The 24228-nt window shown below is 36.9% G+C and overlaps 1 protein-coding gene and 1 pseudogene across 1 annotated transcript; one reads left to right on the top strand and one right to left on the bottom strand.

Moving 5' to 3' along the window:
- The first annotated feature begins 17768 nt into the window (after positions 1-17768).
- LOC149185926 (germin-like protein 1-1 pseudogene) lies at positions 17769-18697 on the top strand (annotated as a pseudogene).
- Positions 18698-19049: 352 nt separating this feature from the next.
- Positions 19050-21834, bottom strand: LOC149185925 (uncharacterized). The gene is made up of 4 exons (XM_089409177.1): positions 21777-21834; positions 19775-19887; positions 19539-19662; positions 19050-19213 (listed from the first exon to the last, which is right to left on the bottom strand). Exons 1-4 carry the CDS (start codon positions 21832-21834, stop codon positions 19050-19052), a joined length of 459 nt encoding a protein of 152 aa, XP_089265303.1.
- Positions 21835-24228: the final 2394 nt, after the last annotated feature.

Here is a 24228-nt window from a genome sequence, read left to right as displayed (position 1 = left end):
TTAAAGAACATTAGAGTAAACAGGATAATCCATACATAACAAATACCTTTGATAACCACTCATATAGCTAGATCAAAGATCACAACAATAATATTTTTATGTAGTTAAAATACACAAAGAGGGAAACAATCAATGACCCTAACCAATGCGACCACTTGAGGAAATTTTTCTTAATACGAAAGTAAATATTTTTAATAAGTTAGTTCTCATAACAAGTCATTATCCATGATTAGATAGAGATCATGGACCAATCGAGTGTTAAGCCATGGATCAATATACATTAGTATTGATGAGAATGTTAACCATTGGATCACTCTATATTCATTACTATATTCCATAGTAATGGTGCAAAGTGCTGGTTCTAGCATTCTTCCTTCTTCGGGAACACAAAACAGGTTAAGGCGTAAAGACCGTATGGTGGAGGCGTGAATATGATGGGAACAAATATGGGCCGTCGGATCAAATGAATGGACGGCGGAGATTGTTTGCAGGTGAGGCAATGTGCGATGCGATCAGAGCGCATCGCAATATCGCGTCGGCGGAAGACCAAATGGCGGAGACATAACACATATGGATGCGATCTGCGATTTGCGAACAAATCGCATCGCGGGATCGCAATCGGCAGAAAACACAGGACGTAGCAGAGGCAACTGGGTGCGGACGCGATTTGCGATATGTGATAGTATCGCATCGCAACGTCGCGTCGGAAGACTTCAAGGGAACAGACGGAGGCAGTGGGTATAAATGCGATTTGCGATCTGCGATCAGATCGCGTCGCAAGAAAGAAAAGAAACAGGTGGTTTTCTGAAATAAACACTGCAGTTGGAATTATATTTCAACACAAAGGACCTCTCAAATTATAAATGTATGAGTGCCAAAACTTATAAATAAACCATCGTGTTACCTTGTTGTAGACAACAGACCAAGAATGAGGCTAGTCCCAAAGCTCTAACACATATTCTCGACCCTAGCATGAATGGATGAGGGTGGAGGATTGAAACAAGCCACGCACATTCCAGAATTGGGTAAACTTAGAGCCATAATACCAGGCTGTCAGAAAAGAAACAAAGTCATGGCACAAGAGACAGTAGCAAAAGGAAGACCGAGAATAAAATATCTTCCCTTCCCAGATATCGCCCACGTGAGATAACAAAATACCATATAACACAGAGACAGGAGTACAGAAGACAAAGAAACCCTCATAAAAATCCTTAGTTGCCATGAAAAAATCTCGATCATGTATTTCCAAACCTTCCATTTCAAAACGTAGTCGGTCCTCCAGGAAATAAGCAGTATTAAGTAGTTATCCATTGGTGCAGGGTAACAAGAATTGGGATGAAGAACATACCCAAAAAAAGTGACCAGAGAAGACTATACATCGACCAACACCTGGTGAAGGACCATGCGGAGTGCCTAACCAGAGTCGCACCTTGTCTTATACCACACCCTTTCTGAATTACCTTTGCAGACATGAGACTTACTTACCTCACCAGTGAAAAATCTAGAGAACCTCACCTTTGTTATCACCCTTCCACCTTATTAACATTAAATGGTTGCATGCACGAGTGCACCGCTCCATGTGCATCATGCATGTGGAGGGTGGTGGATTTCCACCTTTTAACTTTCATCATGACAAACTAGTGTGTACGGGACCCGATCCTTCAATTACTTGAATGTAAAACTGTCATTTTATGTGTAACTATCTTCAATGGAAAAATGTTACTTTTGCTAGAATTAATGGAGATTAGGTAATTATTGTTACGTAGTTATGATTGTGCTTTTCTTGGACATTCAGTGCCTCAGGGATTTGATTTACTATCCCTAACTAAGTGTATCTATTTATTATGAGAGTTTAATGTGAAGTTGAAGTGGTGTATTTGCTGGTAGGAGATCCTGGTGATCCGCACCTATGAGCTCTTCCTGTGTTGTTTGCAAATTCATGTCTTCCATATGAAACTGTTGACATGGTATCAGAGCTGCAAGAAGGAGAGGCCTATAAGTTGAGTTGAGGAATATAAAATCACAATGTCATCGCAGGTTGAATGAAGAGTAATCATGACAATGCTCTTTGAGACTACGTAATTTTTTATATTCCGACATCGTTGCAGGTTTCTGGTGTACACTTGTGACTAGTCACGAAAAAGAGGTGAACAATCGTGATGATTGTGTTATCTAAGCGTGGAAAAGCAGTGGCTATGGTGGTTAAAGACTGCATTTGTTTGCTGCGTTAAATTTGAGGAGAGGAGATTAAATCTGTGGCTGCGTTTGAAGGAGATTAACGATGGTTGTGTTTTCACAGCACATTGCCACACGTGAAGTTTTTTTTTAAACTGTAAAGTATTTATCCATTTTTCTTAAAGCCACTCTTTACTTTAAAGCTTCACGTGGAATTTTTAAAAGCCACTTTTTTTTTACATTAAAGCTTCACATTCATGTGGATTTCTGAATTTGGGAATTTTTTTAATTAAATATTTTAATTCTTTAATTAAAAACAAAAAGGAATTTCATTATTTTTTGAAGGGATCCTTATTTTAAAAAAAGGGGTGTGTATTTTGGAGTGATCATTTTTTAAAAAAGAAAAAGAGGATCTGGAATTATTTTAAGTGAAATTGGAGGGTAATTTTTTTTTTTGTGAAGGAAATTTGCAGTGAACACAGTATTTTTTTAACATTTGAGGTTTGCTCAAATTGTTGAAGGTCTTATTCATTCAAGATGAATAATCAAATTGCTGAACCTTATCTCAATGAGAGTAATAAGCTTGACGGTTCCAATTACACAAATTGGAAATTTAAGCTTCAGACTCTGCTTGAGGGACAAAATGCCTATAGCATTGCCACCGATGATGAAGTCAAGCTAACTACTACAACTGGTGGATCGAATACAACAATTCAAGACTGGGAGAAAAGGGAGATGAAGGCAAAGGTGCTACTTAAGTTATCAGTCAAAGATTGCATCATCCCTCACATTCAGGATTGCAAGACAGCGAATGACATCTGGACAATTCTCAAAGAGATGTATGAGATCAAGAACACCAGTCGAACCTTGTACCTCAGGAAGAAGATTCTCTCAATCAAGATGGAGGAGAATGAGTCTGTTTCTTCATTCATATCCCGGATAAAGGAAGTTAAAGATAAACTAACTGATATCAGTTAGACCGTGGCAAATGATGATCTGGTGACAATTACCATGAACGGCATGACGGATGATTATCAGATGTTTATAACTGGATTGAATGCAAGAGAAAAGCCTCCAAGCTTTGAAGAGCTCACTGGGATTTTGCTACAAGAAGAGGAAAGGAGGTTGTCTCTCAAACCTCAAAATCTAGATCTTGCATTGATGACAAATTTCAAGCCAAAAGGGAAAGCAGTGGCTGATCACCAAGAGGTAGCACATCAAGAAAAAGGACACCAAGGTATGACATCACATAAACATGAGTCTGCTCCTAAATGATTTTATTGTGGTAAGATAGGCCATATTGCTAAATTTTTCCATAAGAAAAAGGTAGATGGGGAGAGGTACAAGCAGAGAAGACATGCAGGGCATTTGGCTGATGCAGATGTAGATCAGAATCTGGATGTCAGATTGTTTATGGCTAAGGCTGAGACTGCTTTAGCTACTGAGGAGGATGAATCAAATATTTGGTTCGTAGAGTCTGGAGCCTCCTCACATATGACAGGTAAAAAGCAATGGTTCAGAAATTTTAGAGAATCCAACACTGGAGTAAAAGTATACCTTGGAGATTTTAGAGGGTATGAGATCAAGGGACATGGTCATGTTCTTGTTACTCTGCCTGATGGAAAGATCAGGAATATATCTGATGTGTGGTATGTTCCTAGTATTAAGAAGAATCTGATTTCTGTATCAAAGATTACAGATCAAGATCTCAAGGTAGAATTATTTAAATCTTATTGTATTATAAAAGACTTGCTGGACCAGATGAAGCCTATTGCTACAGGTATTCGCATAGGAGGACTCTACAAATTGGATGTGAAGAATATGCCATAGCGAGCCTTGATGTCATCGGATAAGTCTGCTGAAAATTTGTGGCATCAGCAACTTGTGCATATCAATTTCAGTGACCTTCTTCTATTGCAGAACAAAGGTATGGTAGATGGTCTTCTTGTTTTGAAAAAGTTGCATATTGATTGTGAGGCATGTGCATTCGGTAAACAACATAGAGATGAATTTCCTGCTATTAAAGATAGGAAACAGAGGGATATACTCGAACTTGTACACACTGACTTATGTGGCCCAATGCAGACAAGATCGTTAGGTGGGGCCTACTACTTTTTAATCTTTGTTGATGACTATACAAGATTCACATGGGTATATTTTCTTAAACATAAGAGTCATGCTTTTGAATATTTCAAGCAATTCGGAAACATGATTGAGAAGCAGACAGGAAAGTTCATTAGGATTCTTCGATCAGATCAAGGCGGAGAATTCAAGAAAGGGGTTTTCATCAAATACTGCAATGAGCATGGGATACAGCAGCAATTTACAACACCTTACACTCCTCAACAAAATGGAGTAGTTGAGAGGAAAAACAAAACATTGGTGGAGTGTGCTCGTAGTATGTTGAAAGGTAAGAATCTAACTAATGGTTTTGGGAAAAAGTTGTCAATACTGCAGTATATTATGGGAGTCCTACTAAAAGTCTTTATTATAAAACTCCTTTTGAAGTATTGTTTGCCTTCAAGCCTACAATAAGTCACCTTAGAGTATTTGGTTGTAAAGCTTTTACGCGTGTTCCCAAAGAGAACAGGAAGAAGTTAGATTCAAAGGCCATTAAATGTACCTTCATTGGATACTGCAATGAGTATAAGGCTTATAAAATGTTTGATCCTTCTACTCACAAGGTGTTTGTTAGTAGAGACATAGTATTCCATGAACAGGTTGATGATGGAAATCTTGTTCAAAACAATGAAGAATGGCATGTACCCTTACTTTCAGATGAGAATAGTGAATCAGGGATTAGTCAACAGGAATAGCAGTAGCAGCAGCAGGATAAAGAGGAAGAAATCGAGTTCAATCCACAAAGAGAAGAACACAGCAAAATAATTGAACCCCCACTGCTCAGGAGATCTAACAGGCCGAAACAGTTACTAGCTCGATATAAGGATTATGCGCTCATGACTAGTTTGTTAAACATTGCAGAACATTATAATTTTTATGAAGCTAGTAAGAGTTTTGAATGGAAGGAAGCAATGAAAGAGGAATATGAATCTATTATTAAGAACAATACTTGGGATCTAGTAAAGCTTCCTAATGATAAACAATCCATAAGTTGCAGATGGTTATTTAAGTTGAAATTTAAAGCAGATGGGTCTATTGATAAGCATAAAGCAAGGTTGGTGGCAAAGGGGTATTCCCAGAAAGAACGTATTGATTTTGAAGAAACATTTGCCACTGTCGCAAAACTAAATACCATTAGACTAATTATTGCTTTAGCCTCTAAGAATCATTGGAAAATACATCAATTAGATGTTAAATATGCTTTCTTAAATGGTGATTTAAAATAAGAAGTATACTTAGTGCAACCTGAGGGGTTTGTTAAGAAGGGAGAAGAGCACTTAGTATGTAGATTTAAAGAAAGCTTTATATGGTTTAAAGCAGACTCCTAGATCCTGGTACGAAAAAATTGACTCATTTTTCCTCATGCATGGTTATAAACGGAGCAAAAATGATACCAATTTGTATACTGTGTTTAATGATGAGGGACAGATAGGGTTGATTTCATTATATGTAGATGATCTGATCATGACAGGGAGTGCAGACAATCTCATTGAAGAAATCAAGCAGCAGTCATCACAAAAATTTGAGATGAAGGACCTCGGAGAAATGCATTACTGTTTGGGTCTAGAAGTTTGGAGAGATTCAAGCCAAACTTTCTTGTCCCAGGGTAAGTATGCTAAGAGTTTGTTAACTAAATTCAAAATGGATGAGTGCAAGGCTGCATTTGTGCCTTTACAATAGAACAACTAACTTGAGGTGGATGATGGTTCGAAATATGCAGATGCAACATTGTACAGACAGTTGGTTGGTAGCGTTATCTATTTGACTACAATGAGACCAGATCTAGCCTATGTAGTGAGTGTTTTGAGTCAGTTCATGACTCGATCTCATGAGAACCATTGGATTGTAGCGAAAGGAGTGTTGAGGTATCTGCAAGGAACTTCAGACCTTGGTATTTTGTATTCTGACTCATTTGATGTTAGTTTGACAGGTTATACAGACTCTGATTAGGCAGGAAATTTAGTTGATAGAACATCAATTACAGGTTATGCCTTCAGCATTGGGTCTAAAGTCATCTCTTGGTGCAGCAAGAAGCAGCATACTATAGCCTTATCCTCAGCAGAAGCAGAATATCAAGCTATGTGTGCAGCAGCATGTGAGGCAGTTTGGTTGCGCAGACTTCTCCAAGATGCAGGAGAAGAACAAATAGAAGCTACAGTTATCAATTGCGATAATCAAAGTTTCATCAAACTCGCCTACAATTCTTTGTTTCATAAAAACACTGAGCACATAGACACTCAATTTCATTTTGTCAGGGAGAAGGTGTAGTCCAAAGAGATTTGTGTTTAATATTGTAATTCTTGTGATAATATGGCTGATATATTTACTAAGCCTCTGGGAAGACTGAAGTTTGATTTGTTTAGGGACATATTAGGTGTGTTTAAGAACCCTTTCTCCATTAAGGGGGAGTGTTAGAATTAATGGAGATTAAGTAATTATTGTTACATAATTATGATTGTGCTTTTCTTGGACATTTAGTTTCTATCATTCAGGGATTTGATTTACTATCCCTAACTAAGTGTATCTATTTATTATGAGAGTTTAATGTGAAACCGAAGTGGTTTATTTGCTGGTAGGAGCTCCTGGTGATCCACACCTGTGAAATCTTCCTGCATTGTTTGCCAATTCATGTCTTCCATATGCAATTGTTGACAACTTTGTGTAATATCTTTTCAAATTGAATATAAGTTAACGGAAAACCAAATCGTAATATGCCTTTATTTAAAGGGAAAATGTTACTTTGTGTAATATGCTTTTTGAAATTAAATACAACTTAACAGAAAAACAAATAGTTATAATTAAGATTATTATATATATATATATATATATATATATATAGATATATATATATATATACACATATATATATATATATATATATACTCTTGAATTTACAATTTATTTTTATAAATTCAAAATATATAAATCTATATATATAATATCTCAATATAATATATATTAAAAATTAGGAATGGTTTAAATGTATTAAAATAATTATATAAACCTTCTCTATCGTAACATTATAACAGCGAATTTAAAATTTAAAATTAAACCAATTAAAATAAACATTAAATTCCTGAAAATGTGTCAAAATGTGCAAATCTCTAAATTCTATAAAAATCTCCTAACTAATGAATGGATTAAACTAGAAACGAAGCTAAAATTTTCCAAATAAGTGTGAATACTCAAAAATATCTACCATAAAATCTTCAAATTAGTCGAATCAAATTATGGAGGGGTTTCCAAGCACATACCAGAAACATATATTTTCTGTATTCATGTGTCATTCATATGCTTAAATACAATAAAATAGGGACAATTTGAAGAAAAGAATGATGATTGACTAATGTAGCTCTAAAAGCATATGGTGAATAATTTCTGTTTGATCCAGTGTAGTTATTATTATTGTCGATATTTTGGGACTTTCCTGAGTGTAATATGTGCTGTAAAAATTTATTGTATATTCATTTTTGTCATTAATTTTTTAACATTTTAATGTTGATTTGATATGTTTTGATATGGGATTACAACATATCAAGACTTTGTTCTGCATGGATATAAGTTCTCACCGTAAAATCTATTTTGTTTTGTTCTGCATGGATATAAGTTCTCACCGTAAAATCTATTTTGGAAAACAAATGATCTTATAGTTTCCAATGTATCATCCGGCGAAAGAACTTAACCATAAAGTTACTGTAAAGTTTTGACACAGCATTTTAAGAGGTACAAAGTAACATTTTGTTGTTGGGAATGCGCGGAAAGTTCACACATACCATATTAGGAGGCATAAAGTAATCTTATAACACCATTTTATTGTTGAAAATAATGTCCACTCGAATGTTATACTGGTAAGATATGAAAGCAAGTAAATAGATTAAAATCAACACCATTTTATTGTTGAAAATAATGTCCACTCGAATGTTATACTGGTAAGATATGAAAGCAAGTAAATAGATTAAAATCAATGTTATGAGGAATGGTTCTATGATGTTGCATATTCAAATAGTAGTTAATATTGATGGTTTATATTTCACACAATATGAATGTATTAAGATCACTGTCATGAGGAATGGTTTTATGAATGTATTAAGATCACTGTCTTGAGGAATGGTTTTATGATATTGTATTATTTATGATTTTTATGTCATGAGGAATGAGGAATGGTTTTATGATATTGCATTACTTAAAACAAAAAACTCACATAATTTCATTAATCTCTTTGCTCAATTACATCACACTTATATAGGAAATAACACAAACTAATTCCTAACCACTCATAACTAATTCTGTTCAACCACCTACAACTAATTCAGTTCAACCACTCATAACTAACTATTTCTGCATTATTCTCACATCCTCCCTTAATGGAGAAATGGATTTTCTACAATACCTAACTGACTTCTAAAAACTTCAAATTTGATTTTACCAAGGGGCTTAGTAAATATATCAGCCACATTATCCTTGGTGTTACAAAATATCAATCCAATTTCATTTGACTCAATTTTCTCACGTACAAAGTGGTACTGTAACTCAACGTGTTTTGTTCTAGCATGGTAAACTGGATTATGTGCTAATTTGATAGCACTCTGATTATCACAATTGATACATGTTGCACCACTTTGTGCTTCTTCAAGATCTGCAAGAATTCTCCACAACCAAATAGCTTCACAGGTGGCATTGGTCAAAGCTTTGTACTCTGATTCTGTTGATGATAAAAAAACAGTTGGCTGTTTCTTACTACTCCAAGATACGACCCCTGATCCAATATGAAATGCATAGCCAGAGGTAGATCGTCTGTCATCTGGATTTCCTGCCCAATCTGAATCAGAAAAACTTGTCAGTGCAACATCAGATACATCAGTATACATAATACCAAGATTCACTGTTCCCTTTAAGTATCGGAGAACTTTCTTTGCAGCAATCCAGTGATTTCCTGAAGGCTTAGCCATGAATTGACTAAGGATACTGACTGAGTATGCAATGTCTGGTCTGGTAGTGGTGAGATAGTTCAAACTTCCCACTAACTGACGATATAATGTTCCATCTGCCTCTTTCGATCCATCTTCTTTGTACAACTTTGCATTCTGTTCTAAGGGAGTTGACATAGCTTTGCAATCTGTCATATTGAACTTTTTAAGAATCTCCTTTGTATATTTGCTTTGAGTGATCAAAGTTTTACCAGGTTCTCTCCATACCTCAATTCCTAAGCAGTAATGCATTTCACCCAAATCTTTCATTTCAAATTCCTGTGACAACTGAACTTTAATTTCTTCAATTAACTTGTGAGCACTGCCTGTTATAATGAGATCATCCACATACAAAGATATTAAAGCAACATTTCCTTTTTCATCTTTCTTAAAATACAAGTTAGGATCATTTTTGCTTTTCACAAATCCATTCTGAAGAAAGAAGGTATCAATCTTTACATACCATGATCTTGGTGCCTGTTTCAAACCATACAATGCCTTTCTTAACCTGCAAACCAGATGCTCCTGTCCCTGTTTGACAAACCCTTCAGGTTGAACCAAATAAACTTCTTCCTTTAAATCACCATTTAGAAAAGCAGATTTGACATCCAATTGATGTATATTCCAATTATGTTTTGTGGCTAAGGCAATCAGTAATCTAATTGTATTCAACTTAGCTACTGGTGCAAAAGTGTCTTCATAATCAATTCCCTCTTGTTGAGCATATCCTTTTGCTACTAATCTTGCCTTAAATTTATCAATTGTACCATCTGCTTTAAATTTTGTTTTGTACAACCATTTGCTTCCAATTGGAACTTTATTTTCAGGAAGTTCCACTAATTCCCATGTTTGATTTTTCATAATAGAAGCATACTCATCATTCATAGCATTAATCCATGGTTCATGTTGTTTAGCCTGCTCATAATCAATTGGTTCTTCAACATTCATTATATTAGACATTAAGGCATAGTCTCTATACCTTTCAGGAAGCCGAGTCTGTCGGGACGACCTTCTTGGTGTGGGTGTTCCATCCATGATTCGTTGGCTTTGAGGTGTATCACCTCCTTGTGATGACTCACTGCTGCTAGATGTGCTCATACTACTGCTATCATCCTGATCCTGTACCTGTACCTGGACCTGTTCCTGTTCCTGCTTAATCAAAGTATCAAGCTTGAGATGTGCATCATTAGAAATATGCCATGTATCATTCTTTGTGTTACTTTTATCAGTCTGCTCATGAAACAATACATCACGACTTGCAAATAGTTTATGGGAACTTGGATCAAACAATTTATAGGCTTTTTGATTCGTACAATATCCAATGAAAACACACTTGATGGACTTGGCATCAAGTTTGCTTCTGTTAACCTTAGGAATATGAGCAAAAGCAGTACATCCAAAGACTTTGAAATGACTCACATCAGGTTTATAACCATAAAGAACCTCAAAAGGTTTGAAAAACTAATTTCTTAGTGGGACATCGATTCTTCAGATAAACAACAGTGTTAATGGCTTCTGCCCAGAAACCATTAGAGATGTTCTTACCTTGCAGCATACTACGAGCAGATTCCACCAAGGTTCTATTCCATCGCTCAGCAACACCATTTTGCTGAGGGGTATGTGGCACTGTGAACTGTGAACTGTTGTTGAATTCCATTAGATTTACAATAGGTGTTAAATGCTTTTGATTTATATTCAACCCTTGATCAGATCTGAGTATTTTGATGCACTTTCCTGTTTGTTTTTCAACCATATTTCGAAACTCTTTAAAATACTCAAATATGTCACTTTTCCTTCTAATGAAATAGACCCAGGTATATCTAGATCTATCATCAATAAAAATAACAAAGTATGAAGCACCACCAAGAGACCTAGTTTGCATAGGTCCACATACATCAGTGTGAATTAATTCAAGTATATCATACTTTCGTTTCTCAGTATGAACAGGAAACTCTTCTCTATGCTGCTTACCAAGTGCACAAGCTTCACATGGTAAATGTTCACACTTCATAACAGGAAGACCTTCAACCATTGATTTCCTTTGTAACAATGATAAATCATTGTAATTTAGGTGCCCATACCTGTGATGCCATAATTCTGCTGTCGATGTCTCTTGAGATGTCAATGCAACATGGCGCTTGACTGTCACATCCAATCTATACAATCCTCCAACCCTGGTACCTGTAGAAACAACCTTGTAGTGGTCCTGAACATCTTTCACTATACACCCCAATTTACCAAATTCTACTTTTAAATGATTATCAGTGATAGTGGAAACAGATAGCAAATTCTTTTTGAGAGCAGGTACATACATCACATTATGAATCTGTCGCATTTGTCCATTAGGTAAGTACACATTTATTATGCCATAGCCTTGAACTTTAAGTGACCTATCATCTCCTAGGTAAATGTGTGTACCATCAGATTTCTCATAATATTTAGCATACCATTCTTTATTACAAGTCATGTGTGCCGAGGCACCAGAATCTATAAACCAAGCATTCTCATCATCAGTTTCAGCAGACAATGCAGCATCAGAAAGAAATAACTTAAGATTTTTAAATCCATCATTCACTGAGGTGTCTCTGTTTATGTAATTTCCATTATGCCTGCTATGTCTTTGATTTGATTCATTATTCTTTCTCCTATAGCAATCTTTAGCCAGATGTCCAGGTTTTCCACAATAATGACATTCAATGTTCCTTTTAACATAAGAATCAGGAGGTGCCATACCTTTCTGCTTTGCTTGAAAACGGCCTCTGTTTCTGTCCCATGGTCTCCCTCGGAATGGTCTTTGGCCTCTTGCAGTCAAAGCCAAATCAGAACCATTTGACTCCAGTTCAAAAGTTTTCATGCGCTCTTCTTCTTGAAGAAGAATTCCAGCCAAGTCTTCAAATGTAGGAGGTGTCGGTCTAGCTGAGAGAGCTGAAATAAAGACTTTATAGTCTGGGACTAACCCCTTTAAAGTAACAGTTACCAAGTCTGTATTAGAAAACTTTTCACCAATATCACCAAGCTTATCACTAAAGTCTTTAATTCGGGAAACAAAGTTGCTAATGCTTTCATTGGTATCCATTTTGATAGATAGCAGCTTTGTTTTTAAAAATAAAATACGGTTTGCATTAGTAGTCTCATACAAACCTTTGAGAGTGTCCCATGTCGCCTTCGAAGTTTCACAGTCCCGAATGTGAGGAATAATATTGTCCTTCACTGACATGCGTAGCAGCACCCTTGCTTTCATTTCACGCTTCTCCCAATCTTGAGTATTAGTAGGAGGTTGAGGCTTGGTCTCGTCACCTTTGACAATCGGCCAGAGATTGTATGCCTCTAGTACTGTTATGATCTTAAATTTCCAATTGACATAATTTTCTCCATCAAGTCTTGAAGACTCATTTAAATATGAATATGCAAGGGGATTAGCCATCTCTCCACCAATGACCAAATTCAAACAAAAAATTTCAAGCTTCTTAAAGTTGGAAAACTGGTTAATAAATAAAACTCTGCAAATTACAAGAATACCGCAGGCCTCACTGCCTGAGAAATGCTCTGCAAATTACAAGAATACCGCAGGCCTCACTGCCTGAGAAATGCTTCAACAGAATACCAAAGAAACTAGTTGTGTAACGTCAAGGGTCAAGAAGCGGAGATAGGAATTATAACAAAACAAAGAAAACCGGGCCGACTGAAAAAAAATATGACCACGGCAGTATAAACGGCGGAAGCTTGCAAACACACCAGCAAAGTTCTGGCAGCACGATCCACGCAGAGTTCTGGACAGGGCGACGGTTACGGTTCTCGACAGCACACAGCACCAGCAACGGTTCTCGACAGCACACCAACGACTGCTCACGATCCTCACTGTCTCGCTTCACGGTTCTTGACAGCACACCAGTCGACGATTCTTGACAGCACACGCACTTGGAGCAGTCTTCAATTGGCAGTGTTCAATACAGTTAAGGCAACATCACACAGTCTCACTAGTCGGCCTGACTCAGCGGCCTCACACGCATAGCAGCGCACAAGCTCTCTGTTACACGACCTCAACACATATGCACAATCCACTGCTTGCCTGATGCTCTGATACCAACTTAAAACAAAAAACTCACATAACTTCATTAATCTCTTTGCTCAATTACATCACACTTATATAGGAAATAACACAAACTAATTCCTAACCACTCATAACTAATTATGTTCAACCACCTACAACTAATTCAGTTCAACCACTCATAACTAACTATTTCTGCATTATTCTCACAGCATTATTTATGGTTTTTATTTCATAAAATATGAGAGTTTTGAAAAGTACATTTTCAATATTATATTTATAGTTTGTTTGTTTGTTTGGTTTTTTTTTTTTATTATATATATATATATATATATATATATATAAATTTAATATATCAATATCATTTGCTTGAATATGAAACCAATTTCATTTTCTTATTAGACTATAAATTTAGAAACTTTGTAGTATTTTCTATTTTTTTTTTCTGAAAATTATTTAGTAGATTTCATTTTTGTGAAATAATTTAAATCTTCGATGCATTTAAGAATTGTGACATGGTTATGAAACCAAACTACAATTTATTCCAATTTAACAATCTTATTGCACAATTTTGAAACAATTGCTAGTATAATATATAGATAAAATAGATTACATCCTTGTCAAAATGTATAACCTCAAACATTTTCCGCCATAAATAAAGTTTATCCTTGTTTATCTTTTCTAATTTATATTTAGAAATATTTTAGTTTTTCCGCTATAAATAAAGTTTAAATTATTATGAATTTAAGTTTAAAATAAATTTGAAATGTATGAAATATTAATAATTCCCATTTAATATGGTTTGAATGCGTTCAATTCGTCATATATCTGCATACTTTTTTATATTTAGGTTCAATTCGTCATATATCAATAAAAACTCGCATGTGAGGCTCACGCAATTGAAAATTATGCCATTCAAATATTGTAACGATAGACTCCACAATCCTTTTGGGTTCACCTGGACCTTACCACCACCATTTCAAAGGCGGAGTCCGCCAAGTTAGCAGACTTTTAATAATTTATGTGGCGAGTTGCGACTGAAAGTTTGAATATCCCTATTGACGTGGGGAATCGAGTCAGGAAATTATGTGCACGTATCTGTCTCTATAAAATCACTACTCACGTAGTCGATGACATTCCATTTCAATTATAGCGTTATCAAGGGATCGTTGCTTAGAATGGTTACAATACAAGTAGCTGGACAGTGCTTTCATTTCTCAATTGAGTATGCATTTGTCATCTTCTTAGGTGCAACAGTGTATTTGCCGTGTTCCGACACAATTACGTGGAAGTGGTCTATCAACGTCATCCATTGCAATAAAAGGAGCATACTCTAGAGAGAAGAATTATATATTAATGTTCACAATTAAGTTCAAAGTTTTTGACTTAAAAAAATAAATAAAAAATCTAGAAATTTTTCTATAATTATAACCGTTCAAATTTTTTAAAGGTCACCCACAATGACCTACGCCTATTACGCATATTAACCTTCGTTGAGATGATCTAGATCTATTTTACAATGTTAAAATAATTCGTTGAGATGATCTAGATCTATTTTACAATGTTAAAATAATTCGTTGAGATGAAACAAATTAACTCAATTACTAGCTATTAAGTACTCATTAGAGGGATCCCTATGTTTTGAGGAAATTCATCAATCGATCATTGGACAATTATGATCCAGTCACAGACAGAACGGATATACAACTTGCAAGTGCTTCTACATGTATAAACATGCAATAAGAGCCCGTCTTTATTTATACATGCTTTCAACAAATCAGATATTCTAGCAGTTGCGAAAACATCTTTATGGTTGGATTAATCACTCTTGAAAAAAGGTTTCACCTACCTTGGTTTCAAAACGAAGCCAAACGCTTATTTTATAATAAACAAGCAATGGCTTATTAACAAATTTGAATGCACACTATCTCACAGGGTTTACAAGGTTCACATATGGCTAATGACTAACTATGTGTAGGATATTAATTCTTGTGAAATCCGTGCTACAGAGCATTTTAATTTATTGGATGCATTTAGTCTTGTTGTACAGCCAAATCATCCATAAAACAAAGTTATTATGGCGAATTTCATTTGGTCTAGGGCGGTGGGTGGGAATAAAAATTATTTGCTATGGTTGGATGATATTATAAATCTGAAAGATTATTGTGGATGAGGATTAACAGATATCAATATTTTCGGGTTGGCACTATAGGAAAAGAGTTTCTGGAGATTCATATTTGGATGTGCCATTTGCCATATCATTTTAAAGGAAAACTATATGAACAATATGACTTCCTTGGAATGGTTTAGGCTTGGACAATTTCCCAAACATAATGAATCATACATTTGAAATAGATTTATGAAGTAAAAACAATGGCTATTGGGAAATATCCATTGGGAGATTGAGATTGGTTCAAAGGTTTTAGTGGGAATCCATCCCATCAACAGGATGAGAGGAGACCACATCTTGCCTATCACAATTATCAAATTATAACATGACGAGGACATTTTTTTCATATCTTAGATCTTAGAAGACTAAGGTTTTATGCAACTATATCCCATTTTAAAAGATGTTGGAGGGTTGGGTCTGGGATGCATATGTTGGGAGCGATATATAATGGATTTACAAATGGAGGGGATTTCTTATAGTGATGATGACGATACTCTTAGTTGGAAGGGTGTCCTTCAACAGGGATAATTAGTGGTCCCAGAGATATACAATCATATCACTCTCTCTCTAAAAGGAACTATGTTGGTTCGACTATGCTTGGTCTTGGAATATTCTTTTAAAGATTAAAATTTTTGGATGGCTTGTCTGGAAAAAGATTTAGAAATGGAGGGGATTTCTCATAATCTTAGTTGGAATGGTGTTTTTGGACAAGGATAATTAGTGGTCTTAGAGGCATATAGTCATATCACTCTCTCTCGGAAAGGAACTATGTTGGTGTAGGTGTGTTTGGTCTTGGAATATGCCTTTAAAGATTAAAATTTTTGGATGACTTGTTTGGAAAAACAAGATCCTCACTTGGGAAAACCTGTGTAAGAGAGGTTTTGAAGATCCTAAGAGATGTTATCTCTATAAGAGGGCATGTTATCTCTATAAGGGTGCCCTCTTGGATCCCTGATTTACAATGTCTAAATGTAAAAGCATGATGGTTTTTTATTTCTATAGAGGAGCGTTGCAAATGGATGTTTCAATGAAGAGAACAATGGACTCTTGCTTTTTTTTATTTGGGGCCTATGGAAGTATACAAATGCTTTTATTTTTAGGAATATCATTTTGACATTTCATGTAGATTATGCACCATATAGAGAATATGGCTGAAAAAACCAAGGAAAAACCAAACCAAACAGATCCCTGGTTGGTGTTCCAAATGATCTATTTTCAACTGGTTTTTTTATGAGATGCTCAATGTGAGCAATTCGGATGAAGTGCCCTCAGCGAGGTGTCACAGTTACCCAGTACCATTTCTTTCGGAGCAGTGGCGTTGGTATGAACAGAAAAGCAGAGGTGGTTGCACTGTGGGGCTTTTATACTATGCTGAGAGACTTAATATTGATCCTATTCATATCTTTGACGATTCTCGGATCTTCATTGATTAGATCAATGACAAGTCCTCCTTGGCCTCCCTTGTCTGTCCAACTAGATGCTCAGGATTAAAGTATTGAAGACTTCATTTCATAATATATCTTTTCAACGTGTTTACAGGGAAAATAGATGCTCTTTCTAAAGAGGGCCTCACTTCGATGTCTCTACCAACATTCCAAGCCACGGTTTGTTGCGGAATGTTGAGTCGTTTCTATCAATATTTTTTTTTTTTTTTTACATGTCATTCCTAGCTTTTATGTTGCAGTTTTTTTTACGGAATGGCACTGCTAAACAAGTAGTTTTGCTACTATCCGCACTTTTTCTTTCTAGTTTATGTATAACCAGTAAATAAATGTTACAAACTAAGTATAATTTACATGAGAGTTTTGTTTCATTTAGATGGATATGTAATGATGAATCCTCTATCAATTATGATTCTAAACATGTAAGAGATGCTACGTGAACCGTCAACATCTGAACTTATTTAGCTTGTTTTCCTATTTTAATAGGATAACCTGTGTTTTTTCTTCCCTGAAAACATGCTTCTTTCATGTGAAATCCTTTCTTCCCTGAAAACATGCTTCTTTCATGTGAAATCCCTGGAAAAATGCTTCTTTCATGTGAATTCCCCGAGAAAAATGCTTCTTTCATGTGAAATCCCTGGAAAAATGCTTCTTTCATGTGAATTCCCCGAGAAAAATGCTTCTTTCATGTGAAATTAAGCATGAATTTCGTCCAATCATTTTCGATTCACCTCGATGTTACCGCCTTTTTTGAAAGCAGAGCCCGTCAACCAAAACTCGCATGTGAGGGTCATGCAATTGAAAATAGCGAAATGTTGTAACAACCGACTATGCAATCTTTTTGGTTCACCTGGACTTTACTGCCTTTTAGAAAACAGAGCATTATCAAACGATCGTTAGAATCGTTGCAATGGCCCTCAATATCCCCTCTTGCTTCCCCCTCCTCTTCCTCGTAGCTTTTCTGATGGCAACGGAGAGCATCAATGGAGATCCAGATGCGTTGCAGGATTTCTGTGTGGCTGACGCCAATTCTTCTGTTTTTATGAACGGGTTGCCTTGCCTTAAACCCAATGAAGCTTCTCCTAAACACTTCATGACATCGGTTCTGCGCACGCCAGGGAACACATCAGCCAATCCACTGGGAGCCAGCATCGTTGCGGCTAATACACAGAACATGCCAGGCCTCAACACGCTCGGAATACTCATGGCTCGCATAGACATGGCTGTGGGAGGGGTAGTACCTCCTCATATCCATCCCAGAGCCAGTGAAATACTGTACGTAATGGAAGGGAAACTCTCCGTTGGTTTCGTAGGTTCAGATACCAACAAACTCTTCTCTCATAATCTGGAAGCTGGCGATGTGTTTGTGTTCCCCAAGGGAACACTGCACTTCGCTCAAAACATTGGAGAGAAGCCCGCAATTACGATCAATGCACTCAACAGTCAAAATCCGGGTATTCTTAACATCCCGTTGGCCACTTTCGCTTCCAGTCCCGCCGTTCCCCAGGAAGTGCTGGCCAAGTCATTCGCCATCAGTTCACAGGAGGTGGAGCAGATCAGAAAGCTCCTTGGAGGCAACTGAAGCAGTGATATATAACAATAAGAATAATAATCGCAGTGTGCCGTGTAGGTTGGTGTGGGATCATATGATTATTTTCGTTGGGATAAGACGTTTGAATTATGCATCTGAATTATGCGTTTGAATACAGAAATTAGCTGACAAACATGTAACGCCTGACGCCTTTGCCATGAATCGTTTAATGTCTCATTTGATTTAATAAACTAGCAATTATTACAACTAGCATTTGCACCAAATGTTGCAAAGGAAACGCCGTAAGGCATAAATTGAGGAGCAATGGCAACATAGGAATAGGAAAATCTGAATAAAATGCAGAAATGTGCATAAATTGAGGAGCAATAGTGACATAGGAATATGAAAATCTAAATAAGATGCAGAAATGTGCATAAATTGAAGAGCAATGGCGACATAGGGATAGGCAAATCTAAAAAAGATGCAGAAATGTAACAATCAACATCTGGGGACATTTGTCCCCACGTCGCACCTCCTTTAATAAAAGCTCTGTCACGATGGTGCACATGCAAGCCTATACAACTTGTACCAAATTTCAGTTCAGGATTGCGTTGACAACAAAGAGCCACCTAGAAAAATTCTTTGTTTCTGTTTGAGTTAAAACTGTTTTCATGGCGTACACCCAGTTTGGATACCAGCTGTCCAGGAGAGCACGTTTCATTGTATTTTCCTTCATTTCCGGTATAACCAGAATCACCACTGGAATTCACATGGAAAAACAATTCAGTCTCTATGAACGCCATTAAATGCAATACACATATTAGATATAGGTGCAGAGTCTCTATCATCTCATGTTGGCAGAAGCAGTAAAAATGATTTCAATTATTGAGAAGTAAATCAGTCATCTAATCCAATCTAGCACAAAATTAACACTCATGGCATCCATCAACATCATGGATTGGTTAAATTTGCAGGTATGGATCCTCCCATATTTTGCTATTTCAGTCATCTAATCCAATCTAGCACAAAATTAACACTCATGGCATCCATCAACATCAAGGATTGGTTTATGCTTTTTATTTACCTTTGTTCTGCTTGTGCATTGCAAGTATTAGATCAAACTCTTTAAAGTCTGTAGGTGATATAGAAGTTATCTCTATTCCACGTTTCTTGGCTACATTCTTCATCTTGGGATCTGCAGGATCACCCTTCAAATAATTTCAACATATTAATACGTGATACCTATTTATTGCAGTATAATACAAAAAAATTTAAAATACCAATTCAATTAGCCTTGACCCATGATAAGCTGGAACCTACTTCATTGTAGTCAATAGTTGCAGCAGAGTCAATTTTGAATGCTGATGTCAATCCCCTTTTCTGCATAGCATCACGAAATACAGCCTCTGCAATGAGACTCCGACAAATGTTGCCTTCCAAGAACAAGAATAAAAAGAGATTATTTTCCTGGAGAGATTAGCAAATATTTTTTCAACTACTTAAGATATCTAAACTTGCAATGCTTTTATCATCCCCAATTGCAACAATAGGAGCCGATAACAAATCATTATCCTTGACAAATCAGATAATAATTTTTCCACAGCTAATAATCATTATCCTTCTTGACATTGATATGCATCACGGCCCTGAAAAAGCAATCATGAGCATTGAGATATCAACGGTAACTGGTTACTAGAATTTCTGCTTTGTAAAGGAATGAAGTAATGCATCTAGAATTTCTGCTTTTAAAGGACTGAAGTAATGCATAACTCTACATGAAATATTTAGTTACCATGAATTGGTAATTATTCTACAAAGTTTTTATGAAGAAGTTTATAGTGGATACTATCTCATGTGATTGTTCTTTTTGTTCCATTTTCTACTGGTAAGTTGAACTCATGATTAAATATTAAAAAATGTGTATCATTATAAACTCAACAACTTATGTAAACATGAAGCAGGCTCACGTGTTTAAATAAAACTGAAATGCATCACTCAGCACTAAAAACAAAAAGATGGAAACCAAATCCTTGGCCCTGGATTCCACTAAAATGTTTCAGCTAGATTTAATGACTAGAGACACAAACATTGAGTGCAGAGAGCATAATGAGCCACACTCCTTGGTGACCAGCTCTGTTTTGACATGAAAATGACAACCAGAAACACACAAAAATAATCTAGAAAATACATACTATGGAGAGACCTTATGGAAGCAGTAAATTGACCATTGAACTTAGAAAGTTCAGGCAATTGGAAGTAGCAAACAAAGTGATCATGTCAAGAGTCGGACCCTTGTTTCAATGGCCCTCCGCACACGACAGCCTTTGATTTGATTTCTTCCTTAGAAGCAGAAGGCTTATTTGATAAAGGATAAGCCCTAGTCCATTAAGATTGATCATCAAAGCATCTACTTTCAGGGGTTGTATGATGGGGAAAATAGTTGAGACAAAGCCAAGGCCTTTCTGAGGTGAGATTTCCCTTCCCCTCTCTTCCACATCCAAGGTTGGGCCTTGATGTAATGCTCCAAGTTACCAGAAATAACTAGAAAAATACTAAATACATCAAATATAGAAAGGCAGTGTGGCTCAAAAGTATAATAATGATGAGACACATCTACATCTCTTTAGAAATAGGAAAATATCTCTTAATAACCAAAATATTGAAAAATCATACACAACTGTGTGAGAATGGCTATAATAATCTCTTGTATATAGTAATTAGGCCCTCCTTATTCACGAGGACCTAGATCCCCGTTAATGTACCATTTCTTTATCTTGTGTCATCATGGAAAAGTTGTACCCTAACTAACAACCTCAGCTGCCCCGCAGCTTCCACCCAATAAAGAGTTGGCATTTAGCCCCTAGACTCCATGTTAATTTCTCTAGCAATTTTACTCAGATCAGATCTGGTTTTATCGTAAAAAAATGTCAGGATTTTGTCAACAGTTGGTCCTTAAAATTTTCTCTCTGTAATCATTGGGTGCATTTTATGACTGTAAAAATCTCGAGTGCCAGTTTATTATGATTTGTTCTAATAGAAACATAGATGAGAAATTGGGTCTGGGTTTTTAATAATATAGAAGCTACAAAGAACCTAGCTCCTTTAGTTGAATTGAATAGGACTACAAAAATTTAGTTAGCTCAAGTCAGGCATGATACAGAGAATTATGCTTGGCTTCAGGCTTTGGATCTTTAGTGTACAATATACTATAAGCTTCTACAATTGGATGGCTGACAATAACGGTAGACGTTATGGAATCATTATTTCGAACAATGACCGATACCGAACTCACTCGTTGAATCATTGGATGGATGATACTCACCAAGGCAAACAAAGAGAACTCCAAAAGGCTTGAAGGTTGCAGATGAATCAGACGCCATGGACCTCAATGCTTCTCTTCGTCCTCCTCATGCTCCTCTTCGTCCTCCTGGTCTCCTGCAAGTTCGGATTAAACCTCCAAACTTTTGGCCTGAAATGAGATGACAAGTTGTGCTAAAATGGGTGAATGTCATACATTTGTTTTATAACTATAAATTCTGCTTCATCATTATAGAACCCACCCTTCAAATATTGGCATTTGCTTGTTGGAATATAGAGACATTCATGGAGTCGCAAGAGCGGAGCCAAAAGCCTCATGTCGCAATCTTCCCTGGGTTTGGGTCGGGCCATCACATCCCACTGCTCGAGCTTGCAAAGCGGCTGACTGTGTACCATGGCTTTTCTGTCACCTTCTTCACCGCCATATGGATGGACGGCTGTCCTCACCACACCCTACCATCTTCGTCAAGGGACATGATCCGCTTCATAGAGCTCCCTGATGTTCAGATCGAAGGGGATCATGCCGAGATGAACATTTTTGTACGCATGCCCTTACTATTGGAGAAAGCTAAAATATTAGTGCAAGATGCTCTCACATCCTTTTCATTTATTGTCTGCGCTTTCATAATCGATTTTTACGGTACACCCATGTTGGATTTCGCCTCAAATGAACATGGAGAAAACTCAGGTGAACAACATGCCGAATTGAGTCGTAACTGCCTAATTAACGCAAGGTGGAAGCGACTTGGCTGTAGATAATCTCTCTGTTGCAATTCGGAATGGCTACAATTGGCTACAAACTGCCATTGCATTACCTCCACGCTTTTTCTCTGCATTTGTCAAACACTAATAATTGTAACCCTTGCAATATCAGAGTTTTATATAGTTTAACAGTTGCAATTGCAAAAGAGGTGAAAAAGGACAACAACTCTGAAATAAGACATACAGAGAGAAAAATGTCTGTTTCTGGAGATACAGGTAAAGAATTCCCGGAGGAAAAATTAACTGTTTCTGGAGATACAGGTAAAGAATTCCCGGAGGATTTGTTGAGTGAAATTTTTTCACGCTTACCTTTTCTGAGCATAAACAGGTTAAGGATTGTTTGTAAACGCTGGAATTATCTGCTCTCCAACCAAAACCAGGTATTCCGTGCCCCTGTTTTTTTAATAAAACGTGAATGCTACAATGGTGGGAGGGCTGCAGAGCTGTGGTGTGCGGAAAGAAATTCAGTTTTGTTCAAACGTACAAATGCTGGAATTATCTGCTCTCCAACCAAAACCAGGTATTCCGTGCCCCTGTTTTTTTAATAAAACGTGAATGCTACAATGGTGGGAGGGCTGCAGAGCTGTGGTGTGCGGAAAGAAATTCAGTTTTGTTCAAACTTCCGATGGAGTTTCAACCATTTCGTTTCAAGAACTTTAATCTTTTCCCTGAGATTCCTTCCAGTGATAATATCTTGGGTATGGCTGTTAAATCTGGGGTTTGCTGTGTTTGTGTCAGTGAAATCTTATGTTGTTACCATAATTGCACGGAGCATAATCTCTATGTATGTAATCCTGCTATTGGGAATATGAAAAAACTTCCAAGGCCTTCACCTTGGATCTCTCACCTCAGATTGTTGTCCTCTCTCATCCATCCACAGACGGTTTCTTTTTTCATTGCGGTTGGAATTCAACGATCGAAAGCATCTTACATGGAGTGCCGATGATCGCTTGGCCTCTCTTTGCTGAACAGAGAATGAATGGCTGAAAATGAATGGCTTCCTTCTAGTGAAGGAGATGAAGGTGGGCATTGAAGCGTAGAAGGGCGCAGATGCATTGGTGAAGAGAGAGGAAGCGGAAAGAGCGGCGAGGGAATTAATGGAAGAAGAGGGGGAATGGAAATGAAGAAGGGATGGCAGAATTGATGGGAAGGCCCATCATTGAGTGACAATTGTCATTGACGACATTCCAATAAACTAAACCGTTTACAACATTTTTCACTGATGATCTCATGGCTGGAGTTTATTCCATCGTCTAACAATCGATCTAAGGGCTCATAACTGTTGGGTATACGAACAAAGTCCCACATTGATTAGAAGTGGTAGAAGTGGGAAGGATCATGGGTATATAAGGATGAACAAATATCTCCATTGGTATGAGGCCTTTTGGGGTAAAGCCCAAAAACAAACCCATAAGGGCTTAGGCCCAAAGTGGACAATATCATACCATTGTGGAGATATGTGGTGTCCAGAGTCCCAACAAGTGGTATCAGAGCCAAGTTCGAGGTTACCCAAGTGGATGAATCCTCGGAATGCCGAACAAAGATGGTGAGCCCCCGTAAGCCTGTGGATGAGCTCGGTTAAACAGGCGGTGTGCTCCGGATTCTTCATGGACGTGTTGGGGAACACACGGTGAAGAGGAGTTGACCTGGGATGGAGCAAGCTCTCGAGACAGGTGGTGCTACCATGTAAGGCG

The sequence above is a fragment of the Pinus tabuliformis genome, chromosome 3_1 (genome assembly GCF_031772625.1).
Source record: "Pinus tabuliformis cultivar Carrire ecotype Pingquan chromosome 3_1, CPIR1, whole genome shotgun sequence".
Classification (NCBI taxonomy): domain Eukaryota; kingdom Viridiplantae; phylum Streptophyta; class Pinopsida; order Pinales; family Pinaceae; genus Pinus; species Pinus tabuliformis.
The sequence above is the reverse complement of the archived record's forward strand: the minus strand, read 5'-3'. Positions and strand labels throughout refer to the sequence as shown.